Here is a 20,071-nt window from a genome sequence, read left to right as displayed (position 1 = left end):
ACAGTTAAGTTATAAACGGTTTATAGGATATAAGAGAATCGAGAATAGTAGGAGGAGAGATCGAGAATAACCTGAAATTGATAGTTCATATGGGGTACCTATGTACAGTAAGTATATAGACCCTGGACATGATCAACGTCTGACATACGAGAACAAGTTAAGTTCATTGAAAAAGGGTACGTCCGTGACCGTCAAAGTTAGGAAATGATTGGCTATTATACGATCCACCGAGGACGGGCAAATCCACTGCAGGGGAAGATGACTTGCAGAGCAGGTTTTTAGCGAGTTTCTACGGTTTCTACGGTTTCTACTTACGGACTTGGTAGGTGATTCTATACTCAGTCATGATAGTGAATGTATAACCCTGGAACAGTGATATATGAACCATGGTACCTCTCATAACCTCCATAAAAAGGGGGGGGGTTTACTGAAGATAAAGTGGGACCGGTGATGTCCGGCATGATCGCATTAAGGTCATACTGTGTGGAACGTCTAGACTTTGAGCTGAATCCGGAGTAGTGGGCATTTACCCGATTTGGCCTGGAATTATAAATGTGATATGTGATATAGATTATATTGCCCCTGATGACTACCGCCTGTAGGTGGAAAAGGTATCCTCTACACTTCCGACGTCTATAAAATATGACTAGTATAGAATGTAGTCATAACTAAGATCAAAAGATAAGGAATAATTGTGGGGGCAAAAGTGAAGCTTGGACTGAGGCAATTTCCACAAACTCTACTTAATTAAAGGATTTGGTAGGAGTAACTATAGTACCAAATATATACCTAATACCTAGTAGTAGGTACGTATATCTAGTATACTAATTAACAGGGCGCGAATTGGCGCATATTAAAGAGGTCTATATAATGGCTTCTTACTCCTAGCTATATGAGGATCAAACTTACCACGCTACTCCTACGGAAATCCGGTCCAATAGTTATCGTGGCTCTGCTCCACTTCAGCTTCATCCATATTCCGATTCCTTCGCCCTTGACACGTTTAATATCCTTTAATATCCATTTCATTCCATATGTATTTTCAAAAGCTGATCTCCCGTGATCGGCAGGTGACTAGAAAAAAAAAAACATGTCAAATTTCGTCCAACAGACCCTTGTCCTACCCCAAAAATGCCAAATGCCCAATTTGCCTTGTTAATATGCAGGAGGCAAAATCAGATGCCAAAAGTACAAAACGCCCGGAGTTCGGAGTAACGTTCATTTCCCCGTCTCTTTCCCCTCCTTCCCTAAATGCGGATATCAAAATAATAAATATAAACCCCTCCATAGACACAAGGGAAAAATGTTAATCAACATGAATATAAGTAAAAAACAAAAAGGAACCAACCTCAATCTTGGATCTATGATGGGTGCATCATCCAAGTCGCTGCATCGCAATTCACTTCTTCAAAGTTATGCAACATGCTGAAACCCATAGATGAGAGACATTCAAAGTTGCCATCACTATCAACCTATATATTTCATCAGCTGCGGTACGTGGGAATCGCAAGGATAAAAGACTTACGCAATCCATCACCACCGCATGCGCATTCAGCTTACGGATCTGCTTGATAGCCAGCAGGATCAAACCTTGCATGATAGTGGAGTAGTCATCCACACATGGGGCGATGACGGGGGATGAGATACCTCCGACCGGATTCTGGGTGGCGCGTAAGGCGGGCATGTGTTCGGCCAATGCCGATCTTTCATTGTATATCACAATGCTTCCGAGAATCATATCATCCAAAGCTCTTTTCGCCCGGATAATGCCGCAATTCGGCGCTCCGCCCAGCGCAATGCGATATATGTCGGTTACTCCTTGACGAGCATTGGTTTTGATGTGGTCGAGGATCGTCCGAGAGAAGTCCCACCCGTAAACCAGATCGTAGATCACATCGGCATTCTGCAATGTGGCTGTGAGACCATCCGGTGGTGTCCAGGTGGCCAAATTGTGCAGCACCACACTGGAAACGGGGCGCGAGAGAGCCGTGTTCCAGCCCAAATTTGCGAACCATTGCCGTAATTGCTTGCACTCCACGGGATTCGCAGTCGGAATGCCGAGGTATATGCCGGGAAGACGTGATCCAAGTTGGAATCGTTTCATGTTGTTTCGTTGAAGCAAGGTGCGAATGCCACGATCGTGAAGCGAATGTCCAATAGAAAGTTTTCTTCGAGCAGGGTCCACGATCAGACAGCCAATAACACCCGTACCAGTGGATCGGAAGAAATAGGTTGCGCAAAATCCGTAGAGAGCGTGGGTGCTGCTGTTACGAACAACAAAGTGCGCTTCATCAATATCCTCATTTCGCAAGAGGAAGCTGTTTGAGGTGGCACCCGTGAGTTCAGAATGCCGACCTTGAACACAGTCCTCACGCACGGCGTTCAGCAATACATCTAAAGCATGGGAGTCGCGATCTGTATTCCAATTCTCCACAAGCCAATGCTGCCGTGATAGATGATGAATTTTCTGACTGCGATTGACCGATCCAGGCAAGGACCCTGTGGGGGTGAATTCACCATATAGTACCTTGACCAACGCCTGGAGTGCCGTTTCTGTAAAATCATATGTGCATATATATGTACCAATTGAGGGATCCATCGCGAAGTCATATGGAGAGCTGACAGCGACTACTGCCATGGGCTTCCCACGGCATTCACCAGATGAAGAGTATTGCGATTGACAGATCAACGAGACATGCTTCGAGAATGCTTGTTGATATAGATTGCGATATCCATCCGCTGTGACCACAATCACCGCACTTGCCCGTTTGATCAGGTCTTCGTGGATCGGGCGCACTCCATTAGATGTGTATGAAGTATGTAGGACTCGTCCATTTCTTTGTCGTGAAAGTGATCTTCCCAATTCCTTGAAAACGACCTCCCCGCTCATCACCGAGGCAGATCTATCCACTTCTGATTCAGAGTCGAAGGAGTCATGCATGGACTCATGCAGGGATTCAGCATTCCGGGTGAAAGCAGAAGCTGCAAGTGGTCTGACCAGAGGAGTCAGGAGCAAAAGCTCATCGCCAGCATTCACCACATTTGATAGGGGAAGAATGTTGTATTTGTCTCGCATTACTGTAATTGAGTTGTTATATGCGCGGGTAGAGAGGTTGGTGTGAGATGGCTGCATCTGAGCCAAGGAGGGGACGCCAGGAGGGTTGAGGGCCTGTTCCCAAGAAGTACACCGTGCTTTCAGATTCAAGACACGGCGCAAAGACTGTTCAATCCGAGGACGACCGATGATGCCATTTTCCACACCCAATTCCAGCCCATTGATTGCCTCTTGCTGTACTGGGAACGACCGACATAATAGAATTACATCACAGCCTGCACTTTTTGCCATTACCGTTCCACCTCCGACTCCAATATTGTGTGTCAGAGCTTCCATCTCCAAGCACTCTGACACAACGACCCCCTGGAACTTGAGGTCTTTTCGAAGGAGGTCATCCACCACTTGTTCACTCAGACAAGCATGCATGACATTCATACCTGCGGAAGACATGGAAACCCCGCCAACCATCATAGCATCAAGGCCATGTGCTATGGCATTACGGAAAGGTACCAAAGCGGTTAGACTGAGTTGCTCCAGAGAATCTGTAATGATGGGGACATCGCTATGCGAACCCAAAAATTCCAAGTTGCCGTAAGATGGAAAGTGTTTGCCGCAAGTGACGAGTCCTGCTTCTTGATACCCTTTCATGAATTGCACACCGTACTGTGATGCTTCTTGAGGGTCATCACCCGAGGTGCGAACGCCGAGGGGTTGATTGCGTATATTAGTCAATACATCTAGGACCGGGCCAAGAATCCAATTGATTCCAACGGCCTTCAGCTCCTGTGCTGTTGCCACTGCGACCTCATGGATCAATGACTTGGATCCAGTAGCCGCCATTCCCATGGCACTAGGGAACTGTCGGATGTATATCTCATCATATAAACTGTTGACACCACCATTCTCTTGATCTAAGGCGATGAGTAATGGCACTGGATGTCCAGCATTGTGGGCAATAGTTTGCAATTCAAGGACCAACCTTGTGGTCTCCTCAGCGGCTGTAAAAAAAAAAAAAAAAAAAAAAAAAAGCAACTCATTTGAAAAGAAAGAAGGGAAGAATAGATAGAATTTACATTTAAGATTCTTGGCTGATAGGAGGATGGAACCTAAGTGATAATCTTCAATCAAAGATCGAATCTCTTGGCTAACTGAGGTTCCATCAAAGCCCATCATAAAGAGCTGGCCCATTTGCCTGTCAAGTAGGATGTTAGCATGGCACATTCCATATTCAGGTAATAAATCATTCCCAAAAGAGAAATAGTCTAAATAGTCTAAAAAGGCCGACCACGGCCAAGGGGGGCGTAGTATGGAGAGATTGAAGAGTTGGGGTTCCACAATGGAAGATGGATGCCAGATGGAGGGTCGGGGTAGGATAGGGTGTCTAGAAGCGTAAGATCAACATACCTGTTTGGATCCTCCCAGCCCGGGGGCAACATGTCCTCTTTCGGGGCCATGGCCCTTGGGCAATGAAAGGGGCGGGGGAGCCCTAGAAAGTTGAGTAAGAGGGAATCGGGGGGGATGGGGGAAGGGTAACTGCAACCGGAGGATGTGTGGATCAGCCTTATTCAGTTGAGGGATGAGAGACTCCGTAGCTCGCAGTCAGGTGACAAAAGAGGGTGAGATTAAGCAGTGACAGCTTTAGAGCCGCATTCGGCAGATAAGATGATAAGGGGAGTCATCATTAGATTATTAGTCCGCTAACAATTGAATCGAATTTAGGGACAGTACTAATGATCAGTTAATTAGGTAGAATAAGTTTGTTAGCTAGTTAATACGAATATTGTTACGTAAAAGATATCCGATATTCAATCCCCAGCTTATTTTCTCCACAAAATCCAAAACCAAAATGACGTGGGAATTGGATTCAGGTCACGTGGTGTATTGTACAGATACAATACAAGAGATGCAACGTTGTAGTTTCAATACCGGTAACATAAAACCGAATGCAACTCCTACTTTGACATTTGGATCCACTTGTATTTCTACCCAATCATATGTATTCTATGTATTCCACCTTCGTCAACATTCTTTACATCCTTACTATCAAGCTATTGTTGGTTACCACATGGAAGTATTGTTTCCGAAAATACTGGAGTTATGTACTAGGAAGATCTTATTTGATTGATTTAAATAAGTATCATAAAGTATCATGTATTAAATCATAACGAATGAAGTGGTAGCTTGTAATCTTGGTCCCATTGCGACGATACCCCCATAGTAGAGTCCCATCCTATGGTTCCTGTCACTGTCATACAATTTGAACGTAACCCGTTGATCTATTCTATTTTTCTACCTTCTATATTCTCTATCTTCCCTTAACTTCCTTCTCTTCTCTTCTCCTCAATCTCAACTTTCTTTATCACTGTACATCTGACATAAAACTACAATGTATGTTCATTCCCCTATCACTTCAGTATCTCTAGCTAATCAAATCCTTCAGGCGTGTCATCATCAGAGAAGATCCAAAGGAGGTTTCGGTGTACATCGCCGACTACATTATCAGTCGCATCAAGACGTTTAATGCTACCGAGGACCAGCCGTTTGTGCTCGGCCTGCCCACAGGAAGTAGTCCTGAGATTATCTACAAGATCCTGGTACAACGCTATCGCGCTGGTGAGATTTCATTTAGGAATGTCGTGACCTTCAACATGGTATGTATCTTCCCAGTTCTCCAGTGAGACTAGTAACTAATAGATATTAAGGATGAATACGTTGGCCTGCCTCGTGATCACCCCGAGTCCTACCACAGCTTCATGTACAAACACTTCTTCTCCCATGTTGATATTCCACCGCAGAACATCAACATCCTCGACGGAAATGCGCCGGATCCTACAGCCGAGTGTGCTTCCTTCGAGGCTCGTATCGCTCGCTACGGCGGTATTGAGCTATTCCTGGGAGGTGTTGGACCTGATGGTCACATCGCGTTCAACGAACCCGGATCTTCGCTGAACAGCCGCACCCGAGTCAAGACACTTGCTTATGACACAATGCTGGCCAACTCGCGATTCTTCGATAACGACGTGAACAAAGTACCGCGAATGGCTATGACTGTTGGTATCCAGACCATTATGGAGGCACGGGAGGTCGTTATTGTGGCTACCGGTGCCCACAAGGCCTTTGCCGTGCAAAAGGGTCTCGAGGATGGAGTGAATCACATGTGGACCCTGTCTGCTCTTCAGCTGCACCCGCACCCGCTGGTTGTTTGTGACCGTGACGCCACCCTGGAATTGAAGGTGAAGACGGTGCGCTATTTTGAGTCAATCGAGCAGGCAGGTACAGATGCCCGTACCCAGGGACCTGCGCTGGTCTACCGCCCTCGTACCTATGTTCCAGCTCCTCTGCCCACGAAGAAGTTATCACACCAGGTTCTTACCCCTACTCACACTCCCGAGAAGGTCCCCAAGGACCTGCGCATCAACACCGAGCTCCACCGGTCGATGGATGATGATGAGTTGACACCTGATTGCATGTCCTCACGTATGGTCGATTCCGCAATTGCAGGTTTGGACTCTGCTCTGAAGAATGAAATGATATTTGACCGTATGGGTACTCGTGTGACCTCTCTCTAAGCACTTGAGTACATCGAATCTTTCGGTTTTTCTTTTCCGGATATGATATTTTCTCCCTTTACTGCTGCATCTTTTATCTGGGGTTCAATATCGGAGTTACAGGGTTCAATCGCTTCGAGCTAGATAGGTTATGGTTGATCAGATATCCTCATTAAACTGCATTGTACCACATTTAGCCAGGAATAAACTATTAGATCTATTTTTCAAATATAAACTAAGGTCCACGTATTGTAGCTGATGAGGTGTGGTAATTTTAGGCGTTGAAGTGGTAAAAGAGGAAATTATCTGATTATGGAACTCCTAATGTCCTTGTTCTAGGAAGATTATTTTGTTTATGTACCTAGCTAAGTAGAACGTTAATTTATCATAGAAATTCCTCTTTCAAGGTACACACCGTCATAGATATTGAGAAAACAAAGGCCCAAGACCAATTTTGTACACTATATACCAATTATTCAGTCAATATACATTTATAGTTTGGCAAAAGCAGTTGCTACGCAACCACTCATATCAACAAGGGTGCTCTTGTTCTGCAGCCAAGCCTCAATACCGCGATGGCCGTTCTCCACACCCAAGCCGCTCTTCTTCCAGCCACCGACAGCCATCTCAGCCGGGCTCTCACCCCAGGCATTGATCCAGGTGATGCCCGCCTGGAGCTGGTCAATGATCCGATGGGCCTGGTTCAGGTCCCTGGTAAAGACACCGGCCGCGAGACCCAGCTCAGTGGCATTGGCGCGCTTGACAGCCTCCTCAATCGTGTCATAGTACAGAACAGACATCACAGGGCCAAAAATCTCCTCCTTTACGATGCGCATGTCATCTGTACAGTCCGTGAAGACAGTAGGCTTAACCCAGTAGCCTGCCTGCAGTTCCTGGGGTACGGCAGGCTTCTCAAGACCACCACATAATAGGGTGGCACGGTCTGACTCAACACCACAGCGAATATATTCAAGGACCTTTTCATAGTGAGGGCGCGAACTGAGAGGGCCAAAGTTGGTCTGCTCGTCGAAGAGGGGACCGGCCCGCACGAAAGGAATCTTTTCAAGCAGGCGCTTCTCAAATGAAGACTTTATTGACCGTGGAACGAACACACGAGTACCGTTTGTACAGACCTGACCCGTGCTGTAAAAGTTGGCCATCATGGCGCCATCAACTGCGTTCTCCAGGTCTGCATCCGGGCAGATGATCAAGGGGCTCTTGCCACCCAGCTCCATTGTTACATACTTCATATTACCAGCGGCAGAGCCGGCCACCTTCATACCGGTAGATACCTGGCCCGTAAATGAGATCTTGGCAATGGTTGGGTGGGTGGTCAAGTAAGCACCAACCTCACCGCCACCATTGACCACATTGAAAACACCAGCAGGCAGACCCGCCTCGGTATAAATCTCGGCGAGAGTCAGACCGTGAAGTGGAGTGAATTCACTTGGCTTGTAAACCATGGTATTTCCGGCAGCCAGGCAGGCAGCAGATTTCCAAAGAGCACTGTATGACCAAAAATATAAGAATATGTTCAACGAGTTACAAGTTAGGTTAGTAAACGTACATCTGAATCGGGTAGTTCCAAGCGCCAATACCGGCACACACACCCAAGGGCGTTTTCTTGGTGTATACCCATGCGCCCTCACGCAGCTGAATGGTGTCACCATTGAGACCACCACCTCCAATATAATTGGCATAATACTCTAGTACATCAGCACCTGTCACAACGTCCACAGTGCTGGTCTCGGTAAAGGCCTTTCCGGAGTCCAATGTCTCCACTCGGGCGATCTCATCATTCTTCTCACGTAAAAGATTAGCGGCCCTTTGAAGGATACGTGCACGAACAATTGCTGGAGTCTGAGACCAAATAGGGAAAGCGTGTTCGGCGGCAGTAATAGCGGCGTCGATATCGGAGTTGGAAGCAATTTGAACGTCAGCTAGCGGGGTAGCAGTGGCAGGATTGATAGTCTGAAATGTCTTTCCGGACGAAGCGGCCTGCACCTGACCCTTATAATAGAGTTGACGAGGAGGGAAGGAGGCCATATTGAGTAAGAGTAACTCAGTTATAATTGAGGGAAGATAGAAGGAAAGACGCAGGATATAATTAGCTGACAAAAGACTCACCGCCTTAAATTGCCCTTATGATGACAATCTCTCGGTGGGTCTAACTAGTTAATCTTTCCAGGATCAATTACCTTATTACCAGACGTCCGCTAACTACTTACGGGTATTATGAGGTGTATTAGTGGGGTTTTAGGGGTGGATTGACTAAAAGCGCAATTGTGGCTTGGGGGAATATCGAACTAAGAAAGGGAATTCCCAAGCGGCGTTTTTTGCCCCTCTTGCCCTATGGACCGCTATATCCATGACGTTGAGAATTGATTTTCTTATCTTCTAGAGCTTATAGCTTATAGCTTAATGCTTTTAATGCTTAATTTATCCTCCCCTGGATGTTAATTCCCCTATATACCTACAGATACTATTTACCTGCTTATCTTAAATATGATTATCTCGTTCTGGTGAAACAAGCCCTTATGAATCAAGTGGAGATTGTCTCTATCTATTGACCCGTTTTAATTCCTTAATTAGCCATTAGGATAGGTTAATTGAGCAATCAGACCACATTTTATAATTTCTTATTTTTCTATCTTTTTTTTATCCCTCCTCACTCAACCTTGGCTTCCCCAATCTTAAATATCTCCAATTCTTCTGTCCTTCTTCCCTCTCATCTATATACTTACAATATGGCCACCACCAACGACCTCTCACCTCTTGACGTTAACAGCTACGACTATATTGTCGTAGGTGGTGGTACTGCAGGTTGTGTCATTGCCGCGCGTCTGGCCGAGTACCTGCCAAATAAGCGCACTTTGGTCATTGAAGGAGGTCCTAGTGATTTCACTGATGATCGTGTGCTCAAGTTGAGTGAATGGCTCAGCCTTCTTGGGGGAGAGTTGGACTATGATTATCCTACTACCGAACAGCCTAACGGTATGCGCCTCCAGTTCACTCTTCTTCTTCTTCTGCTGACTCTCAATTGCAGGTAACAGCCACATCCGCCACTCCCGCGCAAAGGTGCTGGGAGGCTGCTCCAGCCACAACACTCTCATCTCTTTCCGCCCCTTCGAGTATGACTGTCGTTTATGGGTTTCTAAGGGTTGCCATGGATGGGACTTTGAGACGTTCACTCGCCTCATTGACAATCTGCGCAATACCTTCCAGCCAGTGCATGCCCGTCACCGTAACCAGCTCTGCAAGGACTGGGTTCAGTCCTGCTCAACTGCCATGAATATCCCCATCATTCCTAACTTTAACGCTGATATTCGTAAGAATGGTGAGCTAACCGAGGGTGTTGGATTTTTCAACATCTCCTATAACCCTGATAATGGCCACCGAAGCAGTGCCAGTGTCGCTTACATCCACCCAATCTTGCGCGGCGATGAAAAGCGCCCCAACCTGACAATTTTGACCAACGCTTGGGTGTCTAAGATCAACGTAGACGGAGATACCGTTACTGGTGTGGATGTGACCCTGCAGTCCGGTGTCAAGCACACTCTACGCGCTCGCAAGGAGACCGTCCTCTGCGCTGGTGCTGTGGACACCCCCCGCTTGATGATGCTGTCCGGTCTGGGCCCTCGTGAGCAGCTCTCTGCTCTGGGTATTCCTGTTGTCAAGGATCTCCCCGGTGTAGGCGAGAACTTGTTGGACCACCCGGAGAGCATTATCATCTGGGAATTGAACCAGCCCGTTCCCCCGAACCAGACTACCATGGACTCCGACGCCGGTATCTTCCTACGCCGCGAGATCCGCGATGCTGCTGGCTTTGATGGACGTGCCGCCGATATCATGATGCACTGCTACCAGATTCCCTTTACTCTCAATACTACTCGTCTGGGATACGACGAGCCCGTCAATGCCTTCTGCATGACCCCCAACATCCCCCGCCCCCGCTCCCGTGGTCGTCTGTACCTAACCTCCGCCGACCCCTCCGTGAAGCCTGCCCTGGACTTCCGCTACTTCACCGACCCCGAGGGTTACGATGACGCCACCATTGTGGCCGGTCTCAAGGCGGCTCGTGAGATTGCCCAGCAGTCTCCCTTCAAAGAATGGATCAAGCGTGAGGTCGCCCCCGGCCCCAAGATCCAGACTGACGAGGAATTGTCCGAATACGGCCGCCGTGTTGCGCACACCGTGTACCACCCAGCTGGCACTACCAAGATGGGTGACACCGTGCGCGACCCTATGGCCGTTGTCGACCCCAAGCTGAAGATTCGTGGTCTCAAGGGCATCCGTATCGCAGACGCAGGTGTCTTCCCTGATATGCCCACTGTGAACCCTATGCTCACTGTCTTGGCTATTGGTGAGCGTGCCGCCGAGCTCATCGCCGAGGAAGCTGGCTGGAAGAGCTCGCAGCCCCGTTTGTAAGGAGTGAGCTGTGAATGATGAGTAATGTCTGAGCCAGACTTGACATGCCCTGTGAAAAGTTCTTTCTTGAATTTAGCATATAAGCGAACGGCGAACAAAAGCCGAGTTGGAGATACAAGTGTAGGACTGCAAAGTTGATCTGTGATCACATCTAGAGATCTGATAAATGAATATGTACGAAACTATTGAATATAGGTACAGACGAGACGCGAATTGAAAATTTTTTCTATTTTTGCTAAAGTGATGAATCTTAAGTATATCCTATGCTCAAACCGTTTCTCTATGCTTTGAATAACACCATAGCTCCCAAGTACCGAGTTCGCAGAAAGAAAAAAAAATGCCACCTGGGCAGACAGGAAAAGAAAAAAAAAAGTAAGAAAATTAGAAAGAGACTGCCTATCTAGATAGCAATCTTGTCAGTATCGTGGATTTTGATGCCGAACTTCCACACTTGATCAACAGTCAGAGTAGCACCGGAGTAAGCGTCGTCCACCTCTCCCAACACAACCAAGTCCGCATCCGCACCTGCCTCCAAAGAGCCCTTGACGCCCTCCAAACCCAACAAGCGAGCAGGCGCGACAGTGACGGCGTTAATCGCATCAGCAGTCGAAGCACCCGACCAACGACGGAAATTGTTGACGCACTCGATAAGAGTAGCTGAGCTACCAGCAATCTTGTCAGAGCCTTCCAAGATCAACCGGGCACCGGTCTTGACTATACGCTCGCCATTTGTCCAATCATAAACACCATCTGGCAGACCACACAGACGCATCGCATCTGTCACCAGAATAAGGCCATCCGGGTAGGCATTATATGCGATCTTGATAGATGTGGGATGCAAGTGGATACCATCCGCAATGACACCGTAGTATGGACGCAGACGCTCACTTTGGCCCAACAGACCAAAGACACCAGGATTGCGGTGGTAAAAGGGACGCATAGCATTGAATAAGTGAGTGATCATGCGCGCACCCTGGTGAGTCGCGGAGACTGCCTGCTCATACGTAGCGTCCGAGTGACCGATGGAGTAGATGATGTTGCGTCTAACGATCTCTGGGATCTGGGCCATCATATTACCAACCTCTGGGGCAGCGGTCATCATCTTAATAGGAGTATCAGCTGTCAGGTTTTCAGCACCGTAGCAGTGGATGATATCATTAAAGCTCTCGGCTGCGCGGAGCACCTCAATCTTGTGAATACCGTTGCGGCCAGGGCTAATGAACGGACCCTCAACATGGGCGCCGAGAGATTCAGCGCCGTCATGGGGAAGATGAGTGGCAATAGTGGGCCCAAGAGAGGGAAGAACCTTTGGAGATATTAATATCTGCTGATCGATGGGAGTAAAAGAAGTTGATGGAACGTACCTTCCAGTATACCTCGGGTGTTGAGCTAACAACAGTAGGCAGATAAGAAGTGACACCAGTGCGGGCTAGACCCCGGTTCACCATCTTCAAACCCTCGTCATACTCCTCTTTGGTATCACAGGGAACGGAGAAATCAAAGCCATGGGCACCGTTGAGTTGAACATCCATCAGACCAGGAGCCAAGATCCGGCCTCCAAGGTCAATGGTCTCATCTGGAGAGAGGTGCAACTCATAGAAGGCCTCTTGATCCTTAAGAATTTTCCCGGTCAAGGCATCAATCCAAAGATCTTGTTCAACCAGACTCGAGCCGCGGACAAGGCGACAGTTGGTGAACTTGGTGATGCGCGGAACAGAGGTAGATTTACCTGGCATGATGGGCCACTAGGTGAGAAGTTAGGAGGTTGAGGTGAAAAGGAAGGATCAGGAACTCAGGATCTCAGGATCTCAGGAACTAGAAGTAGAAAAGCAATTAAACTATGATGTAACGCTCACAAACGGATTGTGAGTGACATTCGGCATGCCGATGTGGTACTTGATAAGGATGAGAGGCGGATATAGTAAGAACTGGTAATAGATGACAGTAATGTAACAAATACACACACACAAATACACAATACCGCTCAAATACCGCAACCATCAAGTCTTGTTGCATGCGGCAAATGTGACTCTCTTACTGTCGCATTCGATTATCGCTTCTTCAATCTTCAAGTAAATTATTATTCTTCAAACTCTTGACTCCATTATTTCTCCATATTTCCTCCCCTTCTCCACCTTGCATTTGCATAATTCGGTATTTCCATAAAGTTTCCCCCGCTTGAAGTTTATCAACGTGTCATTCGCCGTGCATTTTCTTGAAAACATCCTACTTGGCTTTAGTAATAGAAATTATAGATAACTTATTACTCCTTTTCTAATCTCTTAAACCTGCTACTTTCCTACATTCTTCTATCGTATATTCACGTGGTTCACATTCCACAGCCCTTTCTCATTTGCTTTTTTTTGGTGATCTTTCACGATCCCTAGATCTATCCCTTCTGCCCCCGATCTGACTCCTTTTCTTCCTTTCTCTGTGCTCTGCTTTTACTCACTCCAATCATGTCTGAGTCGGAGCAGCAGCAGCAGGCTTTGGAGACAAATCCATCCCCGCGGGCACCTGAGAAAATTGCACCTTTCGATGTGCAGGATCCTCCAATTGACGACGACGTGGTAGGAAAATCATGGATGTACAAACCGCTCTTGAAGATTGGACGATGGGAAGCTCCCTGGTTTGCTTCACCAGAGGTACAATTGATACTCGTGTCGTTTGTGTGCTTCCTCTGTCCGGGAATGTTCAATGCCGTGAGCGGGTTGGGAGGTGGTGGACAGATCAATGCCACCGACGTGAACAATTCCAACACGGCGCTGTATAGTACGTTCGCCGTGGTGGGCTTCTTCGCCGGTTCCATTGCTAATCGGATTGGCCTGCGACTCACGCTGTCGCTGGGTGGCTTCGGTTACTTCCTCTACGTGGCCGCGCTACTCTCGTATAATATCAACCAGAATGCGGGCTTCCTGATCTTCGCCGGTGCTTTGCTCGGTGTTTGTGCTGGTTTGTTATGGTGTGCCCAGGGTGCAGTCATGATGAGCTATCCTCATGAGCACGAAAAGGGCAAGTATATTGCTGTCTTCTGGGTCATTTTCAACCTGGGTGGTGTCATTGGCAGTTTAGTGCCGCTCGGCCAGAACATGCACAGCAAGGCCGGCAACGTGAATAATGGTACATACATTGCCTTCCTCGTCATGATGGCTGTTGGTTTCGGGCTGTGCTGGACCATTGCCGATTCCAAGTATGTGAAACGCAAGGATGGCTCGCGAGTCATTGTGATCAAAAATCCTACCTGGAAGTCTGAGTTCCTCGGCCTGTGGGAGACTTTGCGTAGTGACTCTTATATTGTTCTTATGTTCCCCATGTTTTTGGCGAGTAATTGGTTTTACGGATATCACTTCAACGCCGTCAACCTGGCCTACTTCACCGTGCGAACCCGTGCTTTGAACAGTCTTCTCTACTGGCTGATGCAGATGGTGGGCGCCTTCGTCTTTGGCCAGCTCCTGGACCTCAAGTGGTTTTCTCGTCCGACTCGTGCCAAGATCAACTTTGGAGTCCTCTTGGCCATTACCATGGGCATATGGGGCGGTGGCTATGCCTTTCAGAAGCAGTATACCCGAGAGACCGTCACGGCCGACATGGATTTCATGGACAGTGGCTATGTCGGACCAATGTTTTTGTATATGTTCTACGGTTTCTACGACGCAGCCTTCCAGACCTGCACCTACTGGTAAGTTCTTGTCTCTTTTTCAAGGATGATTTCTTCTCATTCGATTTTAGGTATATGGGTTCCCTCTCCAACAACGCCCGCAAGTTGGCCAACTTTGCTGGTTTCTACAAGGGCATTCAGTCCGCCGGCGCAGCTGGAATGTGGCGGTATGAAACTCCCCCATCCTGTTTTTCCTTGGTCTTTCTAATAAGTCTTTTAGTCTGGATGCTCAGAAAACTTCATATATGACCGAGTTCGCCTCGTGTTGGGGCCTGCTAGTTGGTAGCATGCTGATTGCCTCACCTGTCATATTCTTCAAAGTGAAGGACAGTACGGCCGTCGAGGAAGATCTACGCTTCTCCGATGAGACTGTAGCCGACGTACTGGGTGACACAGTCGATGGCGATAGTGACGAGTCCGAGAAACCCCAAATCCACCAGAATTCAACCAGCAAGGTGTAGATGAGATTTCGCCAACAGAAATATACCGACATTTTATAACACTACTTTTATTTCTATTTGTTTCATGTTCGACCTTTGCATCCTGAAAATGGCACGATGAGCTGCTATGTGCATTTACGAGGCGTGCCTTATTTTGGTTCCTTATGAGCCATAGGCTTCTCTGCATGGTATTGTAAATCTTTTTGGAAACATCTTGGTATGATTTTGAGCTATCGGAAATCAATCCCCAAACTTATATATTCAACCTTGATGTTATTCCGAAGTATGGTACCTAAATATCTTACGCAACAAATCGCCGATTTCGGCTTGGTATTCTATATCAAATACTTTATAGGAGCAGATAGTTCCTTAGGCCCCTGCAGCGCGACTTTGAAGAGTAGATTATCTAGGTACACGAAGCCCTGACCAAACCTACAGCCCTGCTGGTGGAACTATTCCAAGGCTGAACAAGTATAACTACTTACCAAGGCCAGCTCAACTCTATCAGAATCCGTGTACCGAAGTAAACCTGAGGTAGGGTTCAAGACTGATGTTTACTTAGGTAGGTGAATTATTTAAGTCTGGCTCTTACCTAGTTACTATATCCCTCCAAAGGCTCCCAAAGCCCCCAAAGTCCCTTTCAAGAGATCTAACTACACCTAGAAACCGCCATTCTTGTGTAGTCATCATCTTTAATAATTAGGTCCTCCAATTTCAATAGTAACTAGTGAGGTCTGAGACTTGGAAGTTTCTCTATCTTCCACCTTGAAACCATTCACTTTCAAGCAATGCTCGGCGGTCAGAATGCTCATGTGAATTGACTTAGCTGTACACGGAAAATCCTGGGAAGAGGGGATTCTTTCCCTTAAAAGAATTCGTCCTTTCATAACTACCGGTTTCATGAAAAGCACGAATGACAAGGAATCTCGAACGCAACTTCGTCTATTATTTAACTGAGACTAGTCCCACTAAGGAGCCAAAGACATCAATAAGGCTTTCAAATGTAGATTTCAAATATAAATACAAAGACATGCCAATCCACAGTACTCCCTACTCCGTACTCATTATATCCACTTCAATTCTGCATGAATCGTCAAAAACAAGATTGGAAGTTGAAAGGGTATTTGTGTCGTTGCGTTTGCAAATCCCGATAGAAAAAAGTACACATCATCATCACCCAATCCCAAGATCCTAAATATAATATGTGCGCCATATCCAATAATAAAATAAACACTGTTCACCAATATGTACTCCATAAAATCACAGGGCAAATCCCAATATGTGCAAGGCCCACAGTAGATATAGAAATAAATGCCGCTAAAGAAACCAGGATCATGGAAAAAAAAAATAGGTAGGGAAGAGGAAAAGTAGAAAAGGAGAAGGATGCTCAATAATCCAGGTTCATTCCTAGATCTGTGTCCAAATCAGCTGCTAGAACAGCTGACTCTGGGCGCGAGGTATGAGGCCGATGCTCGACCAAGCTGGAAAAGTCCATATTGGACTCAGTGTCGAAGCCCATGACGTTCAAATCCATGTCATCGACACCGAAATCGTAGTCCTTTGCCTCGGAAGCATCGGACTGGGTGGGATCATCAGGAAAGAACTCATTTCCCGCATCTTCAAAGTTGATCAAGGCGTCGAAGTCGTTCTGGGTCACCTCGGCATTTTCAGCCAGATCCATCAACTCCGTCAGGCTCATTTGAGAATCCAGGTCAGGGATGGCAAAGGCGCCGTGGTTCTGGTATTTTTGATTGATATTGTTTGTGCTGCCATTTTCACTGCCATCGGAGTGTGGCGGAGTAGTAGCAAAGATGTCAGCCATGGATTGACTAGTTGTAGTTGTCTTGGGGTAGGTGAGATCTGGGATCTCTTGAGCTAGAGATTCTAGGGAGTCGAGTGAATCTAGGGAATCTGGTGGAGGAGTCGGGGCTTGAGCCCGGGAGAAGGCGTCGAAGGCATCATGAGTGCTAGGGGCGGCGGGACGGGGCCTGGAGGGGTGAACATCTTGCGGTGCGACCGTAAGCTGGATACCCGCTTTGCGAATGGCTGCTTCGAGGAAAGAGGTGGCGAAGTCGGCAGAAGCGTAGATCTCACGCAGGCGCTGTAGGATGCGCATACACTGATAGAAGCGCTGCAGGCTAGTTATGCGGACAGTGGGGTCGGCGGACTTGATATCCAGCAAGTGAATAATGACGGCAGGCAGAAGCACAGTCACACCGGTGGTAGGGTAGTATCGAGTCAGATTGTTGACGTGCAGATCTTGAGCAATGTTGGTGATTTCTATCGCGGCATAGCGCACCTTGTTGCGAGATATATCTTGTAGATCTGCATCCATGGAAGGGTAGGGGGCGGCGGGAAGAACCTGTGGGCGATGAAGGGCGCTCGAAGTGGTCAGGTAGACCATCTTCAGCAGTGCCCGGTGCGAATGAAGCACCTCCTGGGCCTCTGACAGCTTGGAGCCTGCGGAGGGCGAATACTGTGTTTCCACGGGAAGACTGGCCAGCCAGTCTTCCAGATCCTGATCACAGCGTCGTACCTCGAAGGTCTCTGCAGTGGATTTTTTGGGGACCAACATCATGGTGGTCTCCATGGTGCCGCCAAATTTATGGCTGAGCACTGAATACTGGGCCGAGAGCACATGGCTCACGCACAGACAAAGCCTTGTCTTCTCAATAAACATGAGGGCCAGCTCTCGCTGGTGCCTGACATTTTGGAGAATTTCCGAGTTCCCAATCATCTTCACGATCTCAGGGGAGAAAGCATGGAATTCAAAGTCATCCAGAGTAAGCATGGGAACATCACAGTCATCATCTTTGACACGCATCGGTCGTCGCATGCCCAATGCAATCAATCGGTCGCGGGTATATGTGCTCCACCAGATTTTCTTCCACATGCGCTGGCGGCGAGCGTCCATGCGCGAGTTTCCAGGGTCACGATGCAGGCCAATGGTGTGAGCCAGTGATAAACTCACTCCCATCCAGTGCCACGTATCTTTCTGATCATCGGGGGTTTCATACCAGTATGTCATGAGAAGAAGGGACTGTACAAGGGAAATGCGGTCTACTTCATAATCGAAATCGTACAATAGTCGGGCGCGCTGGAAGAAGATCTTGCGCGCCGATTTCCGAGTCGTGTAGCCTGCAGCTAGCAGATACTTCATATCGACAAAGGCCATACCGGCGAACATGACGGCCTGGAATAGCAGCAGACTGATGCGGTGAATTCCATCGTTCTGGACAATGGTCTGCAAAAACTCCTCGAGATCGAGCAATGGCATGTAAGTATGGACATAGTGGATGTAGGCCTTGATCAATTCATTTCGAAGTTGAGCATCGGGAATGGTCAAGGCACCCTTGGCTGCGAGGTAGTCGACATCTTCTTTCTGCATTCGTGCAGGTAATCCTCGGATATAATCCGGTAAGAAGCCACTTGTGGCTCGAGGGCTTCCATACGATGGGTCAAGTAGTTGTCGGATTTGCAGACTAGGGCTGACCAACGGCATCGTCGTCGGGACAGCCGGGTGAGGGGCCATGCGACGGTAATGGTCCTGCGGGTTAATGCGATTTGCCTGTGTTTGATCTGCAGTGGCAAACGTCAGTGGCATATTTTTTTTTTTGCTTTTTTGGGATCTGCTACACAATATTACGCACATAGTAAGTGTGGCATATGCTGGCCATGATCGACGTCGACTGACGCCTGTGAAGGCGACGTAGCATCTACATCTAGACCGCATGCAATAGGAAGTGGAGTTTCTTCTGACACTTCGGGCGATCCGGAGTGATTGTTTTCCACTCCAACCCGTGACTTTCTGCAATGTCGATCTATGTTAGCAATGGGGAAATTGCATAATTATATGTATGAGATTGGACTGACTTTCTCCGTTTGCTCTCTGTAACGACACATTCGACTTGGTCTAGTCGACAATTTGTACAGGGAGATCCATTTTCGACAACGTCACAACGGACTTTTCTGGCTCGGCAGCAGCAACATGCTTTAGATGCCCGACGTTTGACAGGACGGTTATGGGCGGATAGACCGGCAACAGAGGCCTTTCGTTTTCCAGATTCAGATTCAGACATTGTAGGAGCAAGATTCAAGAATTGAACACATTCGATCAGATTAGAAGAAAAAAAAAAAAAAAAAAGAGAGAAGAAGCTAGACAATAGTGGAGATGGTTTCTAATTTCAAAGGTCGCGGGATGGGGGACATGGATAGCTTAAGTAGAGATGTCCCCAAATGAGGGCAGATCCGTGGCAATTGGAAGTACAGTCATTCGCTCAATGAAAATCCACACACGAGAGGTATTTCCACTTTTGATACGCCCCATTGGGATCCTGCGTCATCTTGCCTTAATGGGACATAATTGAACCTAGTTGTCACAAAGCTCCGGAGTATTCGGATTACACATATAATGCATAGATATAGATCTTCTCTTACTTATTACCTCAATCTATAAGTCGACTCTGGAATCAAGTGAAAGAATGTGTAGAGAATAGAATACTCTGTATGGTGGAGCATAGTAACGTGTATTGGCCAATACATAAAATACACAAGACCCGCCCAGATTCCCGGAAGTACAGAATGAAAAACGAATAATTATTACTTTAGTAAAAGTCAGTTGATGGAATCTGTGGAGTATTAGCTTTACTCCTCCAAATTCTAGAGTTGTAGTATACTAAATGGTGGGAGTTCGATTATATAGGATAAGAATCCGAGCCACCTTTGATCTCCACTCCTATTCCCGGAATGGGGAAGATGGAAGGCGCTAGTAAGCGGAACTGGGGCAGTGGGGAATGTAGTTTTTCGAGTGGGGAATTGAGAGGGAAAAAAAAAGGACCAAGTTTGGGCTGTGATATAGAGTATATGGATATTATGAAGCAAAAGTTAATCAGGTCATGTGCCATCATCATACATTGGACCCCTATTGCTTTACGCCCCTCCG

General features: G+C 47.3%; 7 protein-coding genes across 7 annotated transcripts; 3 read left to right on the top strand and 4 right to left on the bottom strand.

The window, feature by feature from the left end:
* Nucleotides 1–1,361: 1,361 nt before the first annotated feature.
* N7495_002947 (putative beta-N-acetylglucosaminidase) lies at nt 1,362–4,509 on the bottom strand (the record flags this gene model as incomplete). Its single annotated transcript, XM_057205616.1, has 4 exons — nt 1,362–1,472; nt 1,526–4,053; nt 4,129–4,247; nt 4,460–4,509. The coding sequence occupies 4 exons, from the start codon at nt 4,507–4,509 to the stop codon at nt 1,362–1,364; spliced, it is 2,808 nt and encodes a 935-aa protein (XP_057066223.1).
* Nucleotides 4,510–5,049: 540 nt separating this feature from the next.
* On the top strand, nt 5,050–6,624 carry N7495_002946 (uncharacterized protein; the record flags this gene model as incomplete). The annotated part of the gene is made up of 3 exons (XM_057205615.1): nt 5,050–5,108; nt 5,496–5,706; nt 5,758–6,624. The coding sequence occupies 3 exons, from the start codon at nt 5,050–5,052 to the stop codon at nt 6,622–6,624; spliced, it is 1,137 nt and encodes a 378-aa protein (XP_057066222.1).
* Nucleotides 6,625–7,094: 470 nt separating this feature from the next.
* N7495_002945 (betaine-aldehyde dehydrogenase) lies at nt 7,095–8,649 on the bottom strand (the record flags this gene model as incomplete). The annotated part of the gene is made up of 2 exons (XM_057205614.1): nt 7,095–8,109; nt 8,171–8,649. 2 exons carry the CDS (start codon nt 8,647–8,649, stop codon nt 7,095–7,097), a joined length of 1,494 nt encoding a protein of 497 aa, XP_057066221.1.
* A 701-nt stretch (nt 8,650–9,350) lies between these two features.
* Nucleotides 9,351–11,031, top strand: N7495_002944 (GMC family oxidoreductase; the record flags this gene model as incomplete). Its single annotated transcript, XM_057205613.1, has 2 exons — nt 9,351–9,597; nt 9,650–11,031. The coding sequence occupies 2 exons, from the start codon at nt 9,351–9,353 to the stop codon at nt 11,029–11,031; spliced, it is 1,629 nt and encodes a 542-aa protein (XP_057066220.1).
* Nucleotides 11,032–11,431: 400 nt separating this feature from the next.
* Nucleotides 11,432–12,767, bottom strand: N7495_002943 (N-acetylglucosamine-6-phosphate deacetylase; the record flags this gene model as incomplete). Its single annotated transcript, XM_057205612.1, has 2 exons — nt 11,432–12,337; nt 12,396–12,767. The coding sequence occupies 2 exons, from the start codon at nt 12,765–12,767 to the stop codon at nt 11,432–11,434; spliced, it is 1,278 nt and encodes a 425-aa protein (XP_057066219.1).
* A 723-nt stretch (nt 12,768–13,490) lies between these two features.
* N7495_002942 (unc-93 family MFS transporter) lies at nt 13,491–15,150 on the top strand (the record flags this gene model as incomplete). The annotated part of the gene is made up of 3 exons (XM_057205611.1): nt 13,491–14,710; nt 14,761–14,856; nt 14,910–15,150. The coding sequence occupies 3 exons, from the start codon at nt 13,491–13,493 to the stop codon at nt 15,148–15,150; spliced, it is 1,557 nt and encodes a 518-aa protein (XP_057066218.1).
* Nucleotides 15,151–16,516: 1,366 nt separating this feature from the next.
* farB1 (putative C6 transcription factor (Ctf1B)) lies at nt 16,517–19,208 on the bottom strand (the record flags this gene model as incomplete). Its single annotated transcript, XM_057205610.1, has 3 exons — nt 16,517–18,708; nt 18,780–18,937; nt 19,003–19,208. 3 exons carry the CDS (start codon nt 19,206–19,208, stop codon nt 16,517–16,519), a joined length of 2,556 nt encoding a protein of 851 aa, XP_057066217.1.
* Between the last annotated feature and the right edge of the window lie 863 nt (nt 19,209–20,071).

Source organism: Penicillium taxi, assembly GCF_028828555.1.
Source record: "Penicillium taxi strain IBT 34144 chromosome Unknown utg000002l_segment0_segment0, whole genome shotgun sequence".
Classification (NCBI taxonomy): Eukaryota; Fungi; Ascomycota; class Eurotiomycetes; order Eurotiales; family Aspergillaceae; genus Penicillium; species Penicillium taxi.
The sequence above is the reverse complement of the archived record's forward strand: the minus strand, read 5'-3'. Positions and strand labels throughout refer to the sequence as shown.